The sequence below is a fragment of the Borostomias antarcticus genome (genome assembly GCF_949987555.1).
Source record: "Borostomias antarcticus genome assembly, contig: scaffold_185, whole genome shotgun sequence".
NCBI classification, from domain to species: Eukaryota; Metazoa; Chordata; class Actinopteri; order Stomiiformes; family Stomiidae; genus Borostomias; species Borostomias antarcticus.
This window is the reverse complement of record NW_028175567.1, coordinates 26,594-49,093: the sequence shown is the minus strand read 5'-3', so window position 1 is coordinate 49,093 and position 22,500 is coordinate 26,594. Positions and strand designations below refer to the sequence as shown.

The window sequence follows — 22,500 nt, the reverse complement described above, 5'->3', positions numbered from 1 at the left end:
CAATGTTGCCAGGTGAAGGACTATAACCCCCCCATTTGAAAAACAGCAGGACATCCTAGCTTTCTATATTAGGATGCTGATTGGTGGTTGGTTCTCGGGGTTATATCTGATATAGGGATCCCGAGATTCTCAGCTCTGATTGGTTAATCATATCCAGTTCTTCTGCATGTGACTTAGCAACAGTTCTTGAGACTCTCACCCTGAAATCCAAACTCTTGGAACTGTCTTTAACTTTCTGCAGATCTGAGAGTGGCAGGATAGGTTTAACACTCAGTTTTCTTTAATTGCATGTCCTTCATATTAGCATAATGCAGTAAAATGTTTGGGTTCTGGGTCCTGAGCCTGTCAGCAACAACAGAATAATAATAATAACAACAACAACAACAACAGGTATAAGCATTATGATTGCAGCTTCATTCAGCTCTCACTTAGACCCATCCACTTCACCCAGATCTAAAGAAACAGGCATGACCATCCCCCTAACTGACCACAACAAGTTCCTAGTTTATGTCAAAACTACCCTGGCAAATTAAACTGATTCTGATATGTCTCTCTCTCTCTCTGGGGAAGTGTCTCTGTCCTCCCCTCTCCTCAAATCCACCTCTACACCCCTGCTCCTCCTCCTCCTCCATCATTCTCTCCATCCCAAGGCTTTTTTCTGCCCCCACCCCCTCTCCACCTTAGCTATGTGCCATTCTTGCCAACTTTCATACCAAACTGCATACAGCACTGGTATCAAGGTTGTAATACAGCCTTCACTTGAATGTGTCAGTATGCAAAGATGGCAGAATAGGTCTATTGGATGTCAGCTTTGATCCTACCCAACTCTCAGTAGTGGTGAAAGTTGCCTCGGAGGGGGGAGCTGGTTGTAGGCCTATGGCGCCACCGTGTGGTGAAGTGTACTAATGACTCATCATGCAGGCCTTACACCCTGCCAGGGGGGGGTTGTATGGCAAACCTGGCAACCGGTGTTTAACAAACAGACGTGGTTTGAAGACAGGAACGTATGGTCGTTTAAGAGACCATCCACAGCCTAAGTAACGGAAGGTATGTCTTAAAATAGTCGTTTGACTACATATACGTCGAGGGTGTACTCCAAAATGTCGATTCCGTTAAAAAGAATCGTTATTTTGGGGGTTGGGATCAGGTGCTAGCCAGCTACTAGCTCGTGGGCTAACGTTAGCATTAGCTTGCTAGCAGAAAACACCCGTCTGTCAACGGAGCTTTGTGTTCGGTGGCTAGTTAGCTAGATGTCAAGCAGACAGGCGGTGCGTCTGAGACACGAGGTGTTTGTTTGTGATGGTTTTTTGACAGTAATATTCTGTAATATTCAGTAATATTCAGTAATATTCAACTACTGTACTTCAACTAGTACTGTTAGCTAGAAGACAAGATGGCGGCCTGTGCACACTCACCGTCTTTTACTGTTAGTCTAGTTGCAAAATAACGTTAAAAACTCTGTCTATTTCTCTGTATATCCTTATTAAACATATCTACATGTTTGTATAACGTTATTCTAACTGAACTGTCCATCACTGCCCGTATTAAGCTGTAATGTCATATTAAGACATATCATCCCTTATCATGCTTCCTTTCCCTGCTCTTCTCTGGAAATACGACTGTTTTATTGCGTTTGTGGGAATTGCACGCAATGCAAGTGTTAAAAGTGTTAAGTGGGAGTGTTAAATCTTTATTTTGTTGTTTAGTAAACAAAGAAAGGTTTCCAATGGATGCATTAACGTGACTGTATTTTGGGGCCTGCACCTCTTTCCCAGTGGCCCTCCACCCCCTTCGGGTTTTAATTTGCTCCCATGATCATTTATTCCCACCTCTTCGGTCACATCCCTTATTTAAGACAGGAGGTTTGTCCAATTGACTTAAAGTTGATCACTTTTGGATGTGCGCGCTTTTAAACCTCTGTGCATTGAGGCCTGTATCTTTAGATGGTGGCTCAGTCCTCCTCTCCTCTCGTGGAAATCGATGTTACCCAAAAGGGAAGCTAGCTACGGTAGCAGCTCAGCTGGGTTAGGGTTAGTAACCTAAGTAGTTAATTAGTAAGGGTTAGTAGGGTTAGGGTTAGTAGTAGTTAGTAACCCTAACCTTAGTTACTGTCCCACCTACTACTGTCCCCTCTACTACTGTCCCCTCTACTACTGTCCCCCCTACTACTGTCCCCTCTACTACTGTCCCCTCTACTACTGTCCCCTCTACTAGTGTCCCCTCTACTACTGTCCCCCTCTACTACTGTCCCCTCTACTACTGTCCCTCTACTACTGTCCCCTACTACTGTCCCCTCTACTACTGTCCCCCTCTACTACTGTCCCCTCTACTACTGTCCCCCCTACTAGTGTCCCCCCTACTAGTGTCCCCCCTACTAGTGTCCCCTCTACTACTGTCCCCCCTACTAGTGTCCCCCCTACTAGTGTCCCCTCTACTACTGTCCCCCCTACTACTGTCCCCTCTACTACTGTCCCCTCTACTACTGTCCCCCTCTACTACTGTCCCCCTCTACTACTGTCCCCTCTACTACTGTCCCCTGCACTACTGTCCCCTCTACTACTGTCCCCCTCTACTACTGTCCCCCTCTACTACTGTCCCCTCTACTACTGTCCCCTCTACTAGTGTCCTCTGCACTACTGTCCCCTCTACTACTGTCCCCCTCTACTACTGTCCCCTCTACTACTGTCCCCTCTACTACTGTCCCCCCTACTAGTGTCCCCTCTACTACTGTCCCCTCTACTACTGTCCCCTCTACTACTGTCCCCTCTACTAGTGTCCCCTGCACTACTGTCCCCTCTACTACTGTCCCCTGCACTACTGTCCCCTCTACTACTGTCCCCTGCACTACTGTCCCCTCTACTACTGTCCCCTCTACTAGTGTCCCCTCTACTACTGTCCCCTCTACTACTGTCCCCTCTACTACTGTCCCCTCTACTACTGTCCCTTTCTACTACTGTCCCCTCTACTACTGTCCCCTCTACTAGTGTCCCCTGCCTCGGTCCATTGTGGACATTAGCTGGTTAGCTAGCTGGTAGTGAGCTAGCGTAGCTTACCTACTACTGTCCCCCCTACTACTGTCCCCCCTACTACTGTCCCCTCTACTACTGTCCCCCCTACTACTGTCCCCCTCTACTACTGTCCCCCTCTACTACTGTCCCCTCTACTGTCCCCTGCCTCGGTCCATTGTGGACATTAGCTGGTTAGCTAGCTGGTAGTGAGCTAACGTAGCTAGCCTGTGTGCGCGGTGTACTCCGGCGGGGAGCCAGCTTGTCATGATGACCGGGATGTGGCGCCCGGGTGGAGTCATCTGAGGACAGAGCCGGTGTGTCAGTGAAGGACTAGAATGCGAGCGGCTCGCTCCCTACCGGCTGGAAGCCCTTCTCCCGGTGTCATCCATCACCGGTGAAACCGTATACCTGGGGAGGTTGTGTGTGTAACACGACATTTAGTAGTTGTATCAAAATGGAGACTATTTTTTACCCGAAGCATTGTTTTTCCTGTGTGCTAGCGAGGAAGCTAGCCCGGTAATGTGTGCCTGTTAAAAAGATGTGACGGGCCTGGTAACGCTATTTCCTTCCGGTAAGCTTGCTCATATCTGCTAGTGTGTGTGTGTGTCTGTGTGTCTGTGTGTGTGTGTGTGTGTGTGTCTCTCTGTGTGTGTGTGTGTGTGTGTCTGTCAGTGGGAGCCTGCTAGCTTTGTGTGTGTGTGTCTCTCTGTGTGTGTGTGTGTGTGTGTGTGTGTGTGTGGGAGGGAATGGGGGGGGGGTCTTGGAAAATTATGAAAAACACAACAGTTTCTCTGGGTAATTCCTTGGCGTCACTTGCGACACTTGAGTGACGACACACCTAGAGAGCCAGACAATGGCTTCTCTGTCTGTAGTGTAAGACGATATCGGTGTAGATGAAACATTTCATCCCGTCTGTGTCCCGAGGGCGAGCTAGACATGGGTTCAGGGGCCTGCTTATCGGTGGGGAATTCAGGCCCTGGCTGTATTGAAATCTCCGCCCACTCAAAATTGTATTGCATTTGGCTGGGTTTGCTATTCAAAGTTGCCATTTCAGAAGCTAACATGTACCCCCCCCCCCCCCCCCCTAAACAATGGGAACTATGAGTGGTCAGTTTTTTGTGTGTTTTATCCTAGTTTGTGGTTTGTGTTTGCATTCATGTTTTCAGTAAAAGGAGCCAAACAGACTCGGATCCTGTGGCGTGTTTCTTCTCAAGCTCTAGTGCTCTCAAGGCTAACATGTTGTCAAGGTTACTCCCAGTATTTCTCCCTCTCTCTCTCTCTCTATCTGTGTCTCCCTCCCTCCTCCCTCTTTCTCTCTCGATCTCTCTCTCTCTCCCTTAAGCCCGAAAACAACTTCATGTAGACATTAGTCCAATGATTTACTCTGTGACCACTGATGGCTCTGACACAATCGTTTGAACACTCTTTGGCAATCATAACTATTTATCCTAACTTCTGTTTGATGTGATCTGTATATCAGGTGAGCTGCTTTTATGTGATATTTCTATGTGGATTTAAATGTTTTATCTAAATGCTTTTTTTTATTTATTTTTTTATAGCTCTATGACTGTGAATCGTGTGTGTGGGTGTACTCAGTTACTGTAATCATAATGTCTGGCCTTGTAATTTTTTCGGTACTTAGCGTCAAACCGTACAGATTTCACCGTAAGGAATGTGAGCTTTTAAGACGCTGATTGTCACACGCTGTTTTTGAGGTGACCACCTGCGGTGTCTGTGCTCGTTTGCCTGCCTCTGTCCACAGTGAAGACCAGGAAGCTCTCCGACTTGTTCAGAACTGGTCGAATCAGAGACCAGACCAGACCTATCGCACCCAGAGCTCCAGTCTGCTGCATCCCCTGTGATCTCTTGTGAAGCTGAGTGAGGATCAGGCCAGACTAGTCAATAACCCACCTCTCTCTGTGTCTGCCAACTCTTTTCAGCTTTGCTTTCCTCTTGGAACGTTGTGTCCCACCCCCTCCCCCTGCGAGCCCCCTGATTGGAGGGTTGGGCAGCCCTTTCCTCCTAGGCCACGCCTCCCTGCAGCTGGCCCACATCAAAGCCCAGCTCGCTCTGACCCAGCTCAGCTCCATTGCCGCCGGCAACGCCGGGCCCACGCTACCCCCGTCGCCGTCGGCCGCCGCCCTCGCCCTCCTCAACCTGCTGAAGGCGGCCAACGCCATGTCGCACCCCCTCTACAACCCCCAGTCCTACGCCCCGCCCCAGAGACCCGGCCCCGGCCAGTACGGCATGGCGGCCGCCCAGGTGGGGAGGGACCCCCTGGGGGTGCCTCGCCTGGGCGCCGGCCACGGGCTCCAGGGCTCCGCCGGCGCCGCCTCCTCCGGCCAATCGGGGGGCATGCTGCCGCCCTTGCTGCCCCAGCAGATGAGCTACGCGCTGGGCCCGGGCCGCGCCTCGGCGCTGACCCCGGACATGGAGAGCTCCATCGACATGCACCTCCGCGGCGCCCGGGAGGAGGTGCGGCTGCTCAGCCAGATGGTCCAGGGCCCCCCCGACGACCGGGACCCGCGCCTGGCCCGGCCGCCCAGGGACGCGGGGATGAGCGCCTACCCCCAGTCCTCGCCTTCGTCCTCCGCGCTCGGCTGCTCGTCGGACCGCGGCTCCGCAGACTGGCCCCCGTACCAGACAATGCCCAAGCATTTCCCCCCTTCTTCCTCCTCCCCTTCTGCCTCCTCTTCCTCCTCCCAGATGTACCACGGCTCCTCTTTTGGCGGAGGAGAAAGAGAGGGAGACGGAGCCCACCACGCCGCAGCGGCCTCCAGGGGCGGCCAGATGAGGGCGCCGCCGCTGCTGCCTTCGCACGCCGCCTCCCCCTCGCCGCGCCCCGCGCCTCGCTACACGTCGGAGAGCGCCACCAACATCCTGGCCAACTTCGGCCTGACCAACGAGGACCTGGAGCTGCTCAGCAACTACCCCGACGACCAGCTCACGCCGGACAACCTGCCGTTCATCCTACGGGACATCCGCATACGCAAGGCCAAGGGCGCCACGGCGGCGGCGGCGGCGGCGACCTCCGGCCTGGACGTCCTCGTGGGCCAGCGGACCCCTGGCGCTGGGGGCGGAGGGGGGGGCCCTACAGCCGTCCAGGAGCAGCCCCCCCTGCAGCAGCAGCAGGGCAAAGTGATCGATTACAGACACGCTAGTGGTAAATATGGATCCGCGTCCGGAGGCGGCGGCGGCGGTTTGAAGGACAGCTACGGCCTGAAAGGTCGCGACCCGGACTCCCAAGACGGCGGCGGAGGGTCCGGCGGCGGCGGCGGCTCCTCCTCCTCGTTCTATGGGGCGCTGCTGGCCACGCTGGGCGGGGGCCCCGACCCGGGCCAGCCAACCAGGAAGCAGCAGAGCCCGGCGGCGCCGGCAGCGGCGGGGGCCGCCCCCAAGAAGGACGCGGACGACCTCCAGCGCCGGCGGCATCCGGACCCCGGCGCCCCCCAGCCCATCCCCGTGGCCGGCCGGCTCCCCACCGCCCGGACGAGGCCCTCCGTGGTCGGGCTGTCGCAGCAGTGCTCCACCCTGGTCGTCCTCAGCGGAGGACAGAGCCCTCCGGCGGTGCCAACGCCATCCTACCAACAACAACAACAACAACTACTACAACAACAACAACTACAACAACAACAGCTGCATCCGTCGTCTCAGGTGCCCCTGTGGCCCCCCCTGATAAACCCGCCCGGCCCCGCTCCCTCCATGATCCCGCCTCCCGGCGTCCCCCCGGTACCCGCCGCCGCCGCCCCGCCGATGACCGCGCCCGCCGGGACCCCCCACGCCAAGCGGCTGCCCACGCCGACCATGATCAGCGACTACTCGGCGACCACGCCCCGAATCTTTCCCCACACGTGTTCACTGTGTAATGTAGAATGTGGTCAGATGAAGGTGAGTATGTCCACCCTTCCTCCTCCTCTCCTCCTCTCGTCCTCCGTCCCCTCCTCCCTCCATCCCCCCTCTCTCTCTCTCTCTCTCGTGTCCCTCACCTGGTCTAACTTGTATCTGCACGGCTTATAACTGCATATTATTGTTATTGAGCCCAGTGATTATGATGTAAACGCTTTTATTGTAACCAGGTCTGACTGTGTTCATGATCATCTATGGATCTGTGTGTCGGGACACAGTGAGATGTCTTGTATGTGCTGAACAGTAATAAAGAGTGAAGGAGTTTTGTGAGAGATCTCGCAGCCTGCAGCCGACTCTAGATCCCAGCCCTGGAGAGGACGCAGCCTGCAGCCGACTCTAGATCCCAGCCCCGGAGAGGACGCAGCCTGCAGCCGAATCTAGATCCCAGCCCCGGAGAGGACGCAGCCTGCAGCCGAATCTAGATCCCAGCCCCGGAGAGGACGCAGCCTGCAGCTGACTAGATCCCAGCCGTGGAGAGGGCGCCACCTATAGCTAACTAGATCCCACCCAGGAGTGGACGCAGCCTGCAGCTGACTCTAAATCCCAGCCTCGGAGAGGACACGGCATGAGGAGAAGACCCAGGCAGGGACGATGGGGGGCCTCCATTTTGTTTTAGATTTTCTGTTCAACATTCTGTCGGGCGGCCATTTTGGACTTCACCGTCTCCCACAACGAGAGGCGATAGAGGAAGTCTGAAGGACTGCTGTACATTTTGACAGAAGATCTGATTCTTTTGCTTCCTGACATTTTTGCTTTTCCATTTTCAACTGGCTCACATAAACGTCTGTTCTATGTACTCCCCCTGTCCCCACTGCCACACAAACACACACAACACAACAAAACCTGAATGTTGGACATTGACTCTCATCCATATCTGGGTTTAGCTGTTCTGGACTGTTTGTAGGCAGGGTTGGGCCTGGAACCGCGACCAAGATGGCTGCCTTATCCACGGAGAGGATTCTACTACCCTCAAACGTCAACATTGAAGATAGAAGATTCCTGAAACTTCTTTTTTCCCACCGAAGTGTTTTGTTTTGTACCCCCCCCCCCCCCCCCCATCCTCAACTTGTGGTTGATATTTCCCCCTAAACCCACCACACGGACTTCTACCAACTTTTTAATATGACTTTCTGGTCAAAAGCGAGTCAGGATTGGACACTTTGCACGACCGACACCCATTGAAACGGTTGGTTTGCTAGTGAACGGTGTTGCCTAACGAGTGTGTGTTTTTGTGTTTCGTTGATAGGAGTGGCTTTGTCACCAGAACACCACCCTTCACATCGAGAGCTGCAGACTGCTTCGGAAACAGTGAGTCTCCACACACACACCTACACACACACACTCACTCTCTCTCGTCTCTTACCTCATCGATGTGTGTGTGTGTTGTTTTCCAGGTTTCTACATTGGGATGTGGAGGTCGTACCTGTGTCCGGGTGAGTGAACTGGTGGACCAACGCTAACATGCTAACAGCTCATTTTAGATTAGCGCATTTCTAAGCGTTCAGCACGACGATATGCGATAGTGATGTCATAGTTGTCTCCTCACCCCTGTTGTTCTATTCTTTCCATGCCCTATTCCCCACTTCTTCTCTTTTCTATCCTTCCTCTTCCTCCCTCCCTCCTCTCCTCTTCTTCCAAACGTCCTCCTCTTCCTCCCCCATCCTCTTCCTCCCTCCATACTCTACTCTCTTCCTCCTCTCTTCTCTTCCTCCCTCCATCCTCTACTCTTCCTCCTCTCCTTCCTCCCTCCTCTCCCTCCCTCCATCCTCCCCTCCCTCCATTCCCTCTGTAGTAGGAGTAGTGACCACCACTCCTCTCGAGAGCGCGATCGCTCCAAGCCGCAGTCTCGACGTCAGACCGGGTCACGCTCCCGTTCGCCGTCCTGGTCACGCTCACCGACCCTACGACCCTACCATGGCAGCGGCGGCGCCAACTACCGGCAACACCCACGGTCCCGTTCACGGTCCCGTTCCCGGTCACGGTCCAGGTCCCGGTCCCGGTCCCGATCGCCGCGGAGACACGCGCGCAGGTCTGCAGAACTTCCTGTTTCCCTGTCTCCTATATTTGCTAGGCTAATTATTTGATTGACAAGTTGATTTGGTTGGTTAATTGGTTAATTTGTTAGGTTGATTGTTGCGTTAGCTTATTTGGCTGATTGAGTCATTTGTTTGATTTAATAACCAACCAGATCCCGGTCTCCTCGCCGCCGGGGCCGAGCCAGCCCCTCCCCCTCCTCTCACCGGCGCCGCTCCCCACCGTCACCACGCCAACGGGTCTACAACTCGGGGACATCGTCCACACGCAGCGGACGTGACACCGGGGACACCAGCGCTGAACGACTGGCCAAGAGACTACTGGAGTCATCTGGTAGGAACGCACACGCACACACATCTTCTCCTCCTCCTCCTCCTCCACCACCTACTCCCTCCCAACCCTGTCCCTCTCTCCTCCCCAGCTGGCCAGTCCATCACAGAGAACACCAGTCTGGAGGCCATGATGCAGACGCTGGCTCCTGCTCTCCTGGCTGAGCTGAAGAAGAAGAAGGCTGCCTCCTCCTCTTCCTCCTCCTCTCCCTCCTCTTCTTCTCAAGGAGCAAGACGCAAGCGCTCCTCCTCTCCCTCCTCCTCCTCCACCAAGAAGCCCGAGACCACCTCCTCCTCGGGTTCAGGGGTCAAGGCCATGAGTTCTGTGAAGACCGTCAGCTCGGTAACAGTTCCACCTACATCCAAGGTAAGAGGGAGAGGTGGTGTGTGTGTATTCAGCATGCACAACTTGCCAGTTTATCATCTTTTTTTCCTTCAACTTACTCACTTCCTCTTTCCTTCACCGCCCCCGTCCCCCCAGACTATGAAAAAGACAGGCACAGAGACCAACTGTCTGGTCTGGCTTAAGGCCGTCCCCCCGAAGGTGTCCTACGAAGAGGTGGTCAGTGCCGTTGAACCCTTCGGCAAAACCTCCATGGTCATCTTGCTCAGGGCTATAAGAGAGGTAACCCACACACATATGCCATCGTTAAACTTTGAACCTACCCAAAACTTGGGGTAGAGTGATGGAAGTGTGTCTAATCTGATGTGTGTGTGTGTGTGTATTCGTGCCCCCCCACAGGCATCTGTGCTGTTTGTGTCGGAGCAAAGTGCCGAGGCTATTCTGAACTATAAGGACTTCACTATCCACGGTCAACGCGTCTTTGTGGTCCGGGGGAAGGAGCCAGCGGAGACGTAAGCCAGCTGGACCCCCGGGGGAAAGATGCTCCACTAGACTACACTCACAATCAGTCTCTGAACACTTTGCTCTACTACAGACGGAAAAAAAACAACAACAAAAAACCCTGCATTGCAGAACCAATCCAAAGTCTAGTCTCATCCTCTTCTCTTTCCTCTCTTTTCCACAGAAACCCATCCACATCATCCAGCTCCTCCATCAAATCTACCATAACCAAACCCTCTTTAAACCCAACAAAACCACAGACAACCACAACCAAGACCGCAACCAAGACCGCAACGAAACCCACGCCCCAAATCGCACCTAATGGTTCGACTTCTACAACCAAGGGCGGGACAACCACATCCAAAACCCAGGCGTCTACTGACAAAACCCTCATGACTACCACCAAACAGTCGGTTGCTACCAAACAGTTGGTTGCTACAAAACAGTCGACCGGCGCTACAAAACAGTCGACCGGCGCTACAAAACAGTCGACCGGCGCTACAAAACAGTCGACCGGCGCTACAAAACAGTCGACCGGCGCTACAAAACAGTCGACCGGCGCTACAAAACAGTCGACCGGCGCTACAAAACAGTCGACCGGCGCTACAAAACAGTCGACCGGCGCTACAAAACAGTCGACCGGCGCTACAAAACAGTCGACCGGCGCTACAAAAGAGTCGACCGGCGCTACAAAACAGTCGACCGGCGCTACAAAAGAGTCGACCGGCGCTACAAAACAGTCGACCGGCGCTACAAAACAGTCGACCGGCGCTACAAAACAGTCGACCGGCGCTACAAAAGAGTCGACCGGCGCTACAAAAGAGTCGACCGGCGCTACAAAACAGTCGACCGGCGATACAAAACAGTCGACCGGCGATACAAAACAGTCGACCGGCTCTACAAAACAGTCGGCCGGCTCTACAAAACAGTCGGCCGGCTCTACAAAACAGTCGACCGGCGCTACAAAACAGTCGGCCGGCTCTACAAAACAGTCGGCCGGCTCTACAAAACAGTCGGCCGGCTCTACAAAAGAGTCGACCGGCGCTTCAAAAGAGTCGACCGGCTCTACAAAACAGTCGACCGGCTCTACAAAACAGTCGACCGGCGCTACAAAACAGTCGACCGGCTCTACGAAAGAGTCGACCGGCTCTACGAAAGAGTCGACCGGCTCTACGAAAGAGTCGACCGGCTCTACGAAAGAGTCGACCGGCTCTACGAAAGAGTCGACCGGCTCTACGAAAGAGTCGACCGGCTCTACGAAAGAGTCGACCGGCTCTACGAAAGAGTCCACCGGCTCTACGAAAGAGTCCACCGGCTCTACGAAAGAGTCCACCGGCTCTACGAAAGAGTCCACCGGCTCTACGAAAGAGTCCACCGGCTCTACGAAAGAGTCCACCGGCTCTACAAAAGAGTCCACCGGCTCTACAAAAGAGTCCACCGCCGCTACAAAAGAGTCCACCGCCGCTACAAAACAGTCGACCGGCGCTACAAAACAGTCGACCGGCGCTACAAAACAGTCGACCGGCGCTACAAAACAGTCGACCGGCGCTACAAAACAGTCGACCGGCGCTACAAAACAGTCGACCGGCGCTACAAAACAGTCGACCGGCGCTACAAAACAGTCGACCGGCGCTACAAAACAGTCGACCGGCGCTACAAAAGAGTCGACCGGCGCTACAAAACAGTCGACCGGCGCTACAAAACAGTCGACGGCCGATACAAAACAGTCGACGGCCGATACAAAACAGTCGACGGCCGATACAAAACAGTCGACGGCCGATACAAAACAGTCGACGGCCGATACAAAACAGTCGACGGCCGATACAAAACAGTCGACGGCCGATACAAAACAGTCGACGGCCGATACAAAACAGTCGACTGCTACAAAACAGTCGACTGCTACAAAACAGTCGACTGCTACAAAACAGTCGACTGCTACAAAACAGTCGACTGCTACAAAACAGTCGACCGCTACCAAACCGTCGGACACAACTAAACCACAAAATGCCACCGCCAAGACTGCGCCTAAATCTGTCCCAGTGGAGACGGCATCCAAGACAACTCTGTCAAAGGGTGTCCCAACCTTACCGTCAGCTACTGCAGCTGGCTGTGATGACAGTGCTGTGTATGATGACAGTGTTGTGATACTAGACGCCAATACACCAGCAAATCCGCTCATCGTTATTGATTCCGACTCTGAACCAATGGAGACAGGTGAGGCGGTGCAGAACAACGAGGGAGGGAGAGTGACGGAGGACTGTCTGGGACCGCCACAGGAGGGCGCTACCCTTCCCGAAGAGGACGGCGGGATGAAGGCAGCATGGGGAGGAGAGGAAACTCTGTCCAAGGGTGCCGGACGCCCCCCTGAGCGGGAAACGATCGCAAAGAAAGATCTGGAAACCGCCACCAAGAAGACGGAGTCCCTGGAGGTCCAAGCCAAGGCTCCTGGCAGAACAGGTACTGAGGAAGAGGATGCTGGCACCAGGCATGAAATACCTGCACTAAGTACACCTGGAAAAGCAGGAACCAACCCTGAAACGGTCATACCTAAAGAGTCAGAGACTCAGAAACCTGAAGAGAATTTATCTGCTCAGGTAGAAGTCGGTTCTAAGGAATCTAAAACGGATTCGGATGCAGAAATCCTATCTACGGTCTTTTCTGAGGAACCTAAAATGGATGCAGAAATCCTCTGTGTAGAAACTAACCCTGAAGTGGTCACATCTAAAGATTCAGAAACTCCACCTGAAGAGAATTTATCTGCACAAGTAGAAGTCGGTTCTAAGGAATCTAAAACAGATTTGGATGCAGAAATCCTATCTATGGAATCAGAAACTACACCTAAAGAGAACAATGTATCCACAGAAGCAGAAACTACTCCTGAAGAACGCCCAGAGATGGTCCCTAAAGAACATCCAGAGATGGTCCCTAATGAACGTCCAGAGATGGTCCCTAAAGAACATCCAGAGATGGTCCCTAAAGACCGCCCAGGGATGGTCCCTAAAGAACATCCAGAGATGGTCCCTAATGAACGTCCAGAGATGGTCCCTAAAGAACATCCAGAGATGGTCCCTAAAGACCGCCCAGGGATGGTCCCTAAAGACTGCCCAGAGATGGTCCCTAAAGAACGTCCAGAGATGGTCCCTAAAGACCGCCCAGAGATGGTCCCTAAAGAACATTTAGAGATGGTCCCTAAAGAACGTCCAGAGATGGTCCCTAAAGACCGCCCAGAGATGGTCCCTAAAGAACATTCAGAGATGGTCCCTAATGAACGTCCAGAAATGGTCCCTAAAGAATGCCCAGGAATGGTCCCTATAGAACGTCCTGGGATGGTACTTAAAGAACGTCCAGAGATGGTCCCTAAAGAATGTCCAGAGATGGTCCCTAAAGAATGTCCAGAGATGGTCCCTAAAGACCCAAATATCTCAACCAAGGTTGTAGAGGGCAAGCCTAAAGAATCAGAGGCCACGTCCACAGAACCAGAGACCACATCCACAGAACCAGAGACCACATCCACAGAACCAGAGACCACACCCACAGAGGTGGAGCCTCCACCTATGGAGGAGGAGATGGCATCCATAGCCACATCCAGAACCACCAACACAAGCGAACCGGAAACTCAACCGCAGGCAACCACAACTCAACCCCAGACGATCATCACCACAGCCACAGAAGTGATAGAGGTCTGTCTGGGACAGCCACAGGAGGGCACTATCCTTCTTGAAGAGGATGGAGGGATGAAGGCAACACAGGGAGCAGAAAAGGAGGAAGAGGGAAGAACGGAGGAAGAGTCTGGTGAGGTCACCCTCTCGGGTGAGACCGCGATTACCACGCCTACACCTGAGGTTGCCACAGTGACCGGCAAGACCGGCTTCTCGACCGTTGAGAATGCAGGATCTGATCGGGGTCAGACTGAGGTCGAACAGGGTACGGAGGTCGAGCAAGGTCAAAGGGAAACGACAGAACAAGACCAAGTCAGGTTGGAGGCCGACCAGGAGGCTTCTACCGACAACCACGTCCTGACCACTGCAGCCGCACCTGACATCAGCGCAGCCAACGTTTCCAACCCCGCTCCACCGTTAATTGTTGGCGGTGTCACCGAAGAGCCAGCAGGCGCTGCTTCTGTGGCCGCACCGGTACCAGCAAAGGATCCCATACCAGCAGAGCAGCCGTTACCAGTTAACCCAGGGGACATGCCGGAGTTCGACTTCCAGGTGACCCAGGAGATCCTGAAGGCCTTGGAGACTGCCGTGCACCAGCATCGTCTGGCCAGACAGAACCAGAACCATGGGCCCCAGGCCAATGCCCAGCCCCACCAGAAGACCCCCTCGTCTGGGGAGAAGAATACCGTTGCTGAGGCCAAGCCGGAGCAGACCACCAAGTCAGATTCTGATAAAAAGCCATCGAAGGCCCCAACGAAGAAGAGCTCCGCAGACAGCAGGAAACACCAGAGCCCCGAGGGGAGAGGCCGGCATGGGGAGGAGGCCATCCCGGAGATGGGCCACTCCTCCAGGCACAGCAGGAGCAGCAGGGCCCCATCGGAGGAGGAGCACCCTCCCACCTCCAGACAAGGAAACTCCTCCAGCTCCTCCTCGGGCTCCCGCAGGGGCAAACAAGAGCAGAGCCCCGCCGCCAAGAGAGGGAAGAGGGAGGAGGAGGAGGAGGAGGAGAGGAGGAAGGTGAGAGGGGAAAGGGAGGAGGAGAGGAAACAAAGATTAAAGAGTGATAGTTGGTGTTGGAGAAATAATAGACTGTGTTGGAGAAACGTTGTCTTCAGACTTTGCTGATAATGTCACTGACCCGTCTTGCTGCCTGTTTCCCCAGAGTCACAGCTCCAGGAGACCCACCAGGTCCACCAGAAGCCTGACCAGAGCACAGAGCAAGGTCAGCACTTCCTGGTTACCAACACAACTACCACTTCCTGGTTACCAACTGTTTACCAACATACCAATTACTTTTGATGTCATTCCATTTGATAAAAGCTCACTACACGACTACTGTAGATAAATAGCACACTGCACAATTTCCTTGGCTTGTCGATTTTAGGGATGTGAAAATGTGTCTACAAATCGACTGACTGTCAACGGGGTCTTTGTGTCGAAATTTGTTTTGTCTTTTGTTTTATGGCTTAGCCTATTCAAAACATAAAATAAAACCAAATTAAAACGAATAATCAGGGGTGCAGACTTGTCACCTTTAGGTGAAAATAGACATTTTTAATCCAAAATACATCCACGTCTACATCAGAATTTGAAAATAACAAAAAACAACTAGCCTATTTGCCTCTGACAACGTCGCCTGGCAAAAACCTGTGTTGTGCACATCCCTCGTCAATTTAACTTTTGTTGATTAATGATTTCCCTCCACTGTACGCTTTATATAGATTCATATTGATCTATTACTTGGATCATGTTTCCCATAGGGTTCGGGCCATGCAAGAGAAGACTTCACCAGTGAGGCCATCCCCATCAACAGCTACATGTCCAACCTGAACCAGTTCAATCTGGATGAGTTTGTTACCGTGGATGAGGTCGGGGACGATGCTGATGCCGCCGCCAGCCTCCCTCCCCAGGAGGAGTCGTCCCCCTCCTCGCACCCCATCCAGGCCTCCGATCAGGAGCCTCCGCGCTCCTCCAAGAGGAAGCGCTCCCAGGATCCCCCCAAAGGCTCCTCTTCCTCCTCCCCTCCCAGACCCTCTGCCCCCCCCAAACCCACCACCCCCCAGGCCTCTGAACCCCCCGCCCAGAAGAATCTCTCCTCATCCCAGAAACCCCAGAAGAAAACCCCTCCTGGTAAGAAGGCTCCGGCTGCACCTGCTGTCACCGGACGCCGCACCCGCTCCGCCACCGCCGCCCAGAAAGTGGCCGCCCAGGAAGTGGCCTCCGACAAGGAGGTGGACCGCGCCGGTGAGCAGGAAGAGGAAGCGGTACCCGTCGGGAAAGAGTGTGAGAGTGTAGTACCTCCATCCCACCAACAGGTGGCAGCGGTGGCCAAAGCAGCGGCAGAGTGTGGGAGAGAAGAAAGTGCTGAGTCAGCGGAAGCCATGGAGACCTCAGCAGCAGCAGCAGATGCCTCCACACCAGGACCTGAGGAGCTGCCTCTGCCCAGACACGCATCACCTCTCCCGGGCCGGCCAGCTCAGGACGCCGCCTCCCCTCCACTAGAGCCTGGGACTGCGGACCGCTCCCTGCCAGAGAGGAACTCCAACACCCAGGATCCCTCGGGAGAGGCTGAGGAAGGTGGCTGCCAGATCCCAGAAGAGGAGAGCTTCCAGATCTTGGACTCGGTAGACGATCAAACCGAGGAGGATGACGGTCAGCTGAGCAAAGACGACGAAGATGCCAGGATGCCTGATGGGGAGATGTACCAGATCCTGGACTCTGTCGATGATCAGACAGGCGTCGACGATGATTGCCAGGCCGCCAAAGATGAGGACAGAATGTCAGAAGAGGACATTTTCCAGGTCCTGGACTCTGTGGAGGACCAGACCACCACAGAGGAAGAGATCCAGGTCACCAGAGAAGAAGAGTGTTTGGAGGATAGGCAGACGAAGGCGAAAGAAGACGACACATACCGGGTCTTGGACTCGGTAGACGAGCAGACGCCCGCCGAAGGAAATGACACCACCTTACTTCCTGGTTCGGAGCCCGCTGCCGCCCCGGAGACTGGAACTACGGAAGCCCGGACGGGACAAGAAGAACAGGAGACCTTCCAGATCGTAGACTGTGTCGAAGAGCCAGCACCTCCAGGGGGAGGGACTGAGGAGGAGACGGGAGGAGAGGAGGAGGCGGGAGACGGGGGGAGTGGCCTGGCATCCCTGGACGAAGTGAGCGAGGAAGAGGAGGATTACCCCGACGACGCCGAGGAGGAAGAGGAGCTGATGAAGAAACAGGCCAAGGAGAAGGAGAGGGAGAAAGAGAGGGAGCGGGTGAAAGAACGAAAGAGGAAGAGGAGCAAGGAGCAGGTGAAGGAGAGGGGCAAGGCGAGGGAGAGAAAGAGGGATAGAGGGAAGGAGAGAGTGGACGTTCACATGGAGGGGCTGGTGACTCTTGATGAGGTGGGAGAGGGGGATGAGGGAGGAGGAGAGGAGACAGGAGCGAGGGAAGACGGAGGAGTGACGGAGACAGACCTTCAGGCCCTGGTCACCTTGGATGAGATCGTGGAGGAGGGAGGGGAGGGACCAAGCCCGGAGCCACACCCCTCCAGCCAGGAGGACGAATCAGGAGACGCCTTCAACTCTGAGGTCAGGAAGTGTTTCTCTCTTCCGATCTCTCCCTCTCTCCCCATCTATCTCTCTTATCATATCTATGTCTCTCCCTCTCTCCTTGTACATACAGTAACGTCTTCCTCTCCTCTTTCTCTTCTCCCCTTCCTCTTCTCCTCCTGTAATTGTGCATAACATTTCCCCCTCTCTTCTGTCCTCCTGTTGTCCTCTTGCTCTCCTCCTCCCCTTACCTTCCTCCTCTTCCTCTTCTCCTCTTCCTCTCAGACCCTGGTGACCCTGGACGAGGCTGGAGGTGATGATGATGAGGAGGAGGAAGAGAAGCCGTCTAAGAAGACCTCTGTTGGTGGACAGAGTCTGGAGGAGATCAGGAGCATGAGCTTTGTTACGGTGGACGAGGTGGGAGAGGAGGAGGAGGAGGAGGAGGTGGTGGTGGTGACTACCAGGAAAGGAGGAAAGACCAGGAGGAGGAGGAGGAGGCCCACCAAAGGGAGGCAAGGGAGCGTGAAAGGGAAGGAGAAGCGGGAGGAGCCTCCTGAAGAACCAGCTCCTCCCACTGTGGAATCGGACCCTCCCCTTCCTCCCCTCGACGCCACCTCCTCATTGGTTACCCCCCCGGCAGCAGCTCCACCCCCCGAGAGCGACGGCCAACCTCCCCCTTCGCTCCCAGCTGCAGAGCTCCAGGAGGAGGGAGAGGCGGAGGTGGCGGCGGAGCGACCCAGCCAGGAGGCCTCCTGTCCTGGGCAGGAGCAGCAGCATGGGCCCCCTGAGAGCCAGCAGGCTCTGGAGGAAGAGAAAGAGATGGCCTGCAGAGCCGAGGCCAGAGAAGCTCTCAAAGGTGAGGGAGGAGGAAGAGGGAGGAGGGAGAGGGAGGAGGGAGAGGGAGGAGGAAGAGGGAGGAGGGGAGTAAGGAAAGAGTTGTACCTGGACAGCCAGCGTAGGTGTAAGGGTTGTGTTGCTTGTTGTTGGTGATCTAACTCTTTGTCTTTGCCTCTCTCCCTCCATCCTTCCATCTCTCTCTCTCTCTCTCTCTCTCTCTCTTCTCTCTCTTTCTCAGAAGAGAGTAAGCAGAGAGTGGTAGAGGGTGGAGAGGAGCCGGAGTTTAAGAGGTCTCGTTCTCAGTCTCCTCAGATCACAGACTTAACCCTGCCTCCCTTCAGCCCCGATAACCCTATAGGTACACACACACACACACAGACACACACACACACACACACACACACACACACACACACTTTTACTCTGGGCAGTCTTTGACTGTCCCTCCTGGAGGTGACTAATCTGTGTTTTGTCTTATTCGTGTGTGTGTGTGTGTGTGTGTGTGTGTCCCAGGTGTGGATTTTGTGGTTCCTAAAACAGGGTTCTTCTGTAAGCTGTGTTCTCTGTTCTACGGGAGTGAAGATGCTGCCAAGATCAACCACTGTAGCAGCCTCCGACACTACCAGAACATGCAGGTAACGCGCACGTACACACTCTCTCTCTTTCTCTCTCACACACACACACACACACACACACACACACACACGACCAACATAAACATGTAACTAAATCATCCCTCCATCCTTCTCTCCAGAAATATTATGAAAAATGTATTTAAAAAAAATATTTGATCGCGGTTTATTATTATACCGGTTATGGTTATATTCCTAATTGACAGCGCTAGAGATTATATACCTTTCTGAAATTGTCTCTCTAACCATCCCTCCATCCCTCCCTCCAGAAATATTATCAGAAGCTGAAGAAACAGCAGCAAGCAGGAAGTTCAAGCCACGCCTAGGCCCCGCCTCCAAATGACATCATACTCCTAGACTCCACCCAATCTGGTTTTATGTTTTTTTTTTTTACGTGTCTCCAAGTTCCAGTCCACTTTTTAAGTGCACTATTGTGCTTTTGTATTTTACAGTCTTCGTTAAGACTTGTACACTAGGTCTAAAACAAGTATACCAGAAATGTCAAAAATGCTGAGATCGTTGGTGATCATGTGTACTATATCATATGGGGCGAATATGATTTAGAGTTGTAGCTTTAGTTGAATATTCCTTTTCCGTAATTTGGATATGTTTGAAGATGAACTGTGTATTATAAAATAACTATTCAAATAAAATAAACTTTGTTTTACTAAAAACCTGATGTGGTGTGAGTTATTTGTTGTTTATTTTGTTGATACGATGGTTGTGTGAAGCAGATAAAGAGGGCTTTTTCCTCCACATCACTATCCTCATCCCTCTCTCCTCATCCCTCTCTCTCTCTCTCTGCTCTCTGCCTACACTCATCAAGAATGAGATGCCCCTTTGTGGGGGTGTGTGTGTGTGGGGGGGGGGGGGGTGGCATACAAGCACACACTCCCAGTTTCACACACGTCATATAGCTGCACTTCACAAGAGCCAAGCATGGTGGGTCTGCTAGTCTAAGGGGCAGGCTGTTCTCTTATAACGGTCATGGTGGGTTTGCCAGTCTAAAGTATAATTTATGCTTATTGAAAATAAATAAATTAGGCAAATGACTATTTTATAACGGTTATGGTTGGTTTGCTAGTGTAAGTAGCAGTTTATATTCCCCTAACAGTCATGGTGGGTCTGGCGTTGAGACTATAGTCACATGCTAACATCATTCAAGTACAAAGAGCAATGACATGTTTTTTCTGTTAGCTCCTAGATTGTATGCACTATGTAGAGGTGTGTGTGTGTGTGTGAGTGTGTGTGTACTATCTTGTATTCAGTGATGTGTAGGCCTATGTGTGTGTGTGTGTATATATATATATAACTTGAGTGATGCCTCGAGCCAGTGGCGGTGGCGAGCCAGAAGAATTGCATGCGAAGACCTCCCAGATCTACTTACCTAATCTCAGGAGACACCAGCGTGTTCATACAGGAGAGAAGCCGTACCACTGTGACCAGTGTGGGAAGAACTTCAATCAAGAGTCTAGTCTCAGGAGACACCAGCGTGTTCATACAGGAGAGAAGCCGTACCACTGTGACCAGTGTGGGAAGAACTTCAGTGTAGAGTCTAGAACTCAGCCCCTCCCCTGCCATCACCCTGCATGAGTCCCCAGTTGCCACCGTGGACTCCTTCCGCTTCCTGGGTACTGTCACCTCAAGTAGGAATTGAACGTCAGCACCCTGATTGAGAATAGGGATGGGACGGTTACCGGTGAAAACAGTACAACCGGTTACATTTTTATTTATCAAGATAACCGTGCATAAAAAATAATAATAATTTAAAAAAAAACATAACCGTGCATGACTACGTCACTGAGAAATCATACTAAATGCTGTCTGACTTTGAAAAACATGCTAAATGCTTTCTGACCAGGCATCTGCCTGCAGGCCTACCTTCTCAAGAAACAGTGTTGCTACACCACTCTCAGGACAATGAGGCCACGCCCACACCACTCTCAGGACAATGAGGCCACGCCCACACCACTCGCAAGACAATGAGGCCACGCTCACACCACTCTCAGGACAATGAGGCCACGCCCACACCACTCTCAGGACAATGAGGCCACGCCCACACCACTCTCAGGCAAAATCAGGCAAAAACTACCGGAGCGATTTTCGCTACAAAAAAAAAGTTCCCAAATTCCCGAGCTATACCTCCCATGGTAAATTTCCAGAAAGTTTCTGGAAAACTTACCTGAAATTTCCACCCCTTTGAAACCCAAGGTCTAGTATGAGGAAGCGTTTTAAACCCCAGGTTTGTGGGCGGGGTGTGTGTGTCGGGAGGAGGGTGGAGATCAACAATTCGTGACTCTGGAGACACCCTCTGTGCAGGCTTGGCTCTGCCACGTTAGTGACTGTCTGGGCTGTGTCTTGGCGCAGGGATTAGAGGTGATTTGTGCCCGTGTGACCCGTGACGATCCGGGGACAGTCGAGGGAGTCTCGTTGTAGCTGCTCCAGAGCATCTCCAGTGTACCTGCAGGCGTCTGGGGTCCACATGCGTCCTGTTGGGCTCCACATGCGTCCTGTTGGGGTCCACATGCGTCCTGTTGGGGTCCACATGTGTCCTGTTGGGGTCCACATGCGTCCTGTTGGGGTCCCCATGCGTCCTGTTGGGCTCCACATGCGTCCTGTGGGGCTCCACATGCGTCCTGTTGGGGTCTACATGCGATCTGTTGGGGTCCACATGCGTCTTGTTGGGGTCCACATGCGTCTTGTTGGGGTCCACATGCGTCTTGTTGGGGTCTGCATGCGATCTGTTGGGGTCCACATGCGTCTTGTTGGGGTCCCCATGCCTCCTGTTGGGCTCCACATGCGTCTTGTTGGGGTCCACATGCGTCCTGTTGGGGTCTACATGCGATCTGTTGGGGTCCACATGCGTCTTGTTGGGGTCCACATGCGTCTTGTTGGGGTCCACATGCGTCTTGTTGGGGTCTACATGCGATCTGTTGGGGTCCACATGCGTCTTGTTGGGGTCCCCATGCCTCCTGTTGGGGTCCACATGCGTCCTGTTGGGGTCCACATGCGTCCTGTTGGGGTCCCCATGCGTCCTGTTGGGGTCCACATGCGTCCTGTTGGGGTCCCCATGCGTCCTGTTGGGCTCCACATGCGTCTTGTTGGGGTCCCCATGCGTCCTGTTGGGGTCCACATGCGTCCTGTTGGGGTCCACATGCGTCCTGTTGGGGTCCACATGCGTCCTGTTGGGGTCCACATGCGTCTTGTTGGGGTCCACATGCGTCCTGTTGGGCTCCACATGCGTCCTGTTGGGGTCCACATGCGTCTTGTTGGGGTCCACATGCGTCCTGTTGGGGTCCACATGCGTCTTGTTGGGGTCCACATGCGTCCTGTTGGGGTCCACATGCGTCCTGTTGGGCTCCACATGCGTCCTGTTGGGGTCCACATGCGTCCTGTTGGGGTCCACATGCGTCCTGTTGGGCTCCACATGCGTCCTGTTGGGCTCCACATCAAGGTTATTATAGTTAACGGAAACTAACTAAAAAACGAAAACTAGGTGTGAAAAAACATTTTAGTTAACTGAAATAAAAATAAAAACTAGACTTTACAAAAAAACGATAACTAACTAAAACTGCTTTGTGTGTTTACAAAACTAACTAAAATAAAATAAAATTATAGAGAAAATGTCCTTAGTTTTAGTCTTTTTCATTTCATACATAAGCCTAGTATTTTGGGTGGATATGAAATCTATCCTCCATTTTATTTAGCT

General features: G+C 53.2%; 2 protein-coding genes across 2 annotated transcripts in view; one reads left to right on the top strand and one right to left on the bottom strand.

Moving 5' to 3' along the window:
• The first annotated feature begins 5,072 nt into the window (after nt 1–5,072).
• On the top strand, nt 5,073–19,411 carry LOC311329464 (uncharacterized protein). The gene is made up of 15 exons (XM_084463309.1): nt 5,073–6,896; nt 8,161–8,222; nt 8,309–8,347; nt 8,707–8,943; nt 9,103–9,281; nt 9,370–9,644; nt 9,759–9,902; nt 10,020–10,132; nt 10,306–14,797; nt 14,943–15,002; nt 15,541–17,361; nt 17,608–18,178; nt 18,398–18,517; nt 18,673–18,794; nt 19,061–19,411. Exons 1-15 carry the CDS (start codon nt 5,187–5,189, stop codon nt 19,115–19,117), a joined length of 10,002 nt encoding a protein of 3,333 aa, XP_084319435.1. The 5' UTR covers nt 5,073–5,186; the 3' UTR covers nt 19,118–19,411.
• Nucleotides 19,412–20,250: 839 nt separating this feature from the next.
• Nucleotides 20,251–22,500, bottom strand: part of LOC311329459 (dysferlin-like) — a gene marked incomplete at both ends in the record, with an annotated part of 28,285 nt that continues 26,035 nt past the window's right edge. Inside the window, 2 exons of the mRNA XM_084463305.1 lie at nt 20,251–20,262; nt 21,253–22,225. Of these exons, the coding sequence (XP_084319431.1) occupies nt 20,251–20,262; nt 21,253–22,225 (985 nt within the window). The remainder of the gene's footprint in view (nt 20,263–21,252; nt 22,226–22,500) is intronic.

Coding starts and splice junctions, on each gene's coding strand:
- LOC311329464 (XM_084463309.1), top strand. CDS start 5,187: ATGTCGCACCCCCTCTACAACCCCCAGTCCTACGCCCCGCCCCAGAGA. Junction 10,133..10,305: donor GGGAAGGAGCCAGCGGAGAC/GTAAGCCAGCTG, acceptor TCTTTTCCACAG/AAACCCATCCACATCATCCA. Junction 18,518..18,672: donor CAGCCCCGATAACCCTATAG/GTACACACACAC, acceptor TGTGTGTCCCAG/GTGTGGATTTTGTGGTTCCT.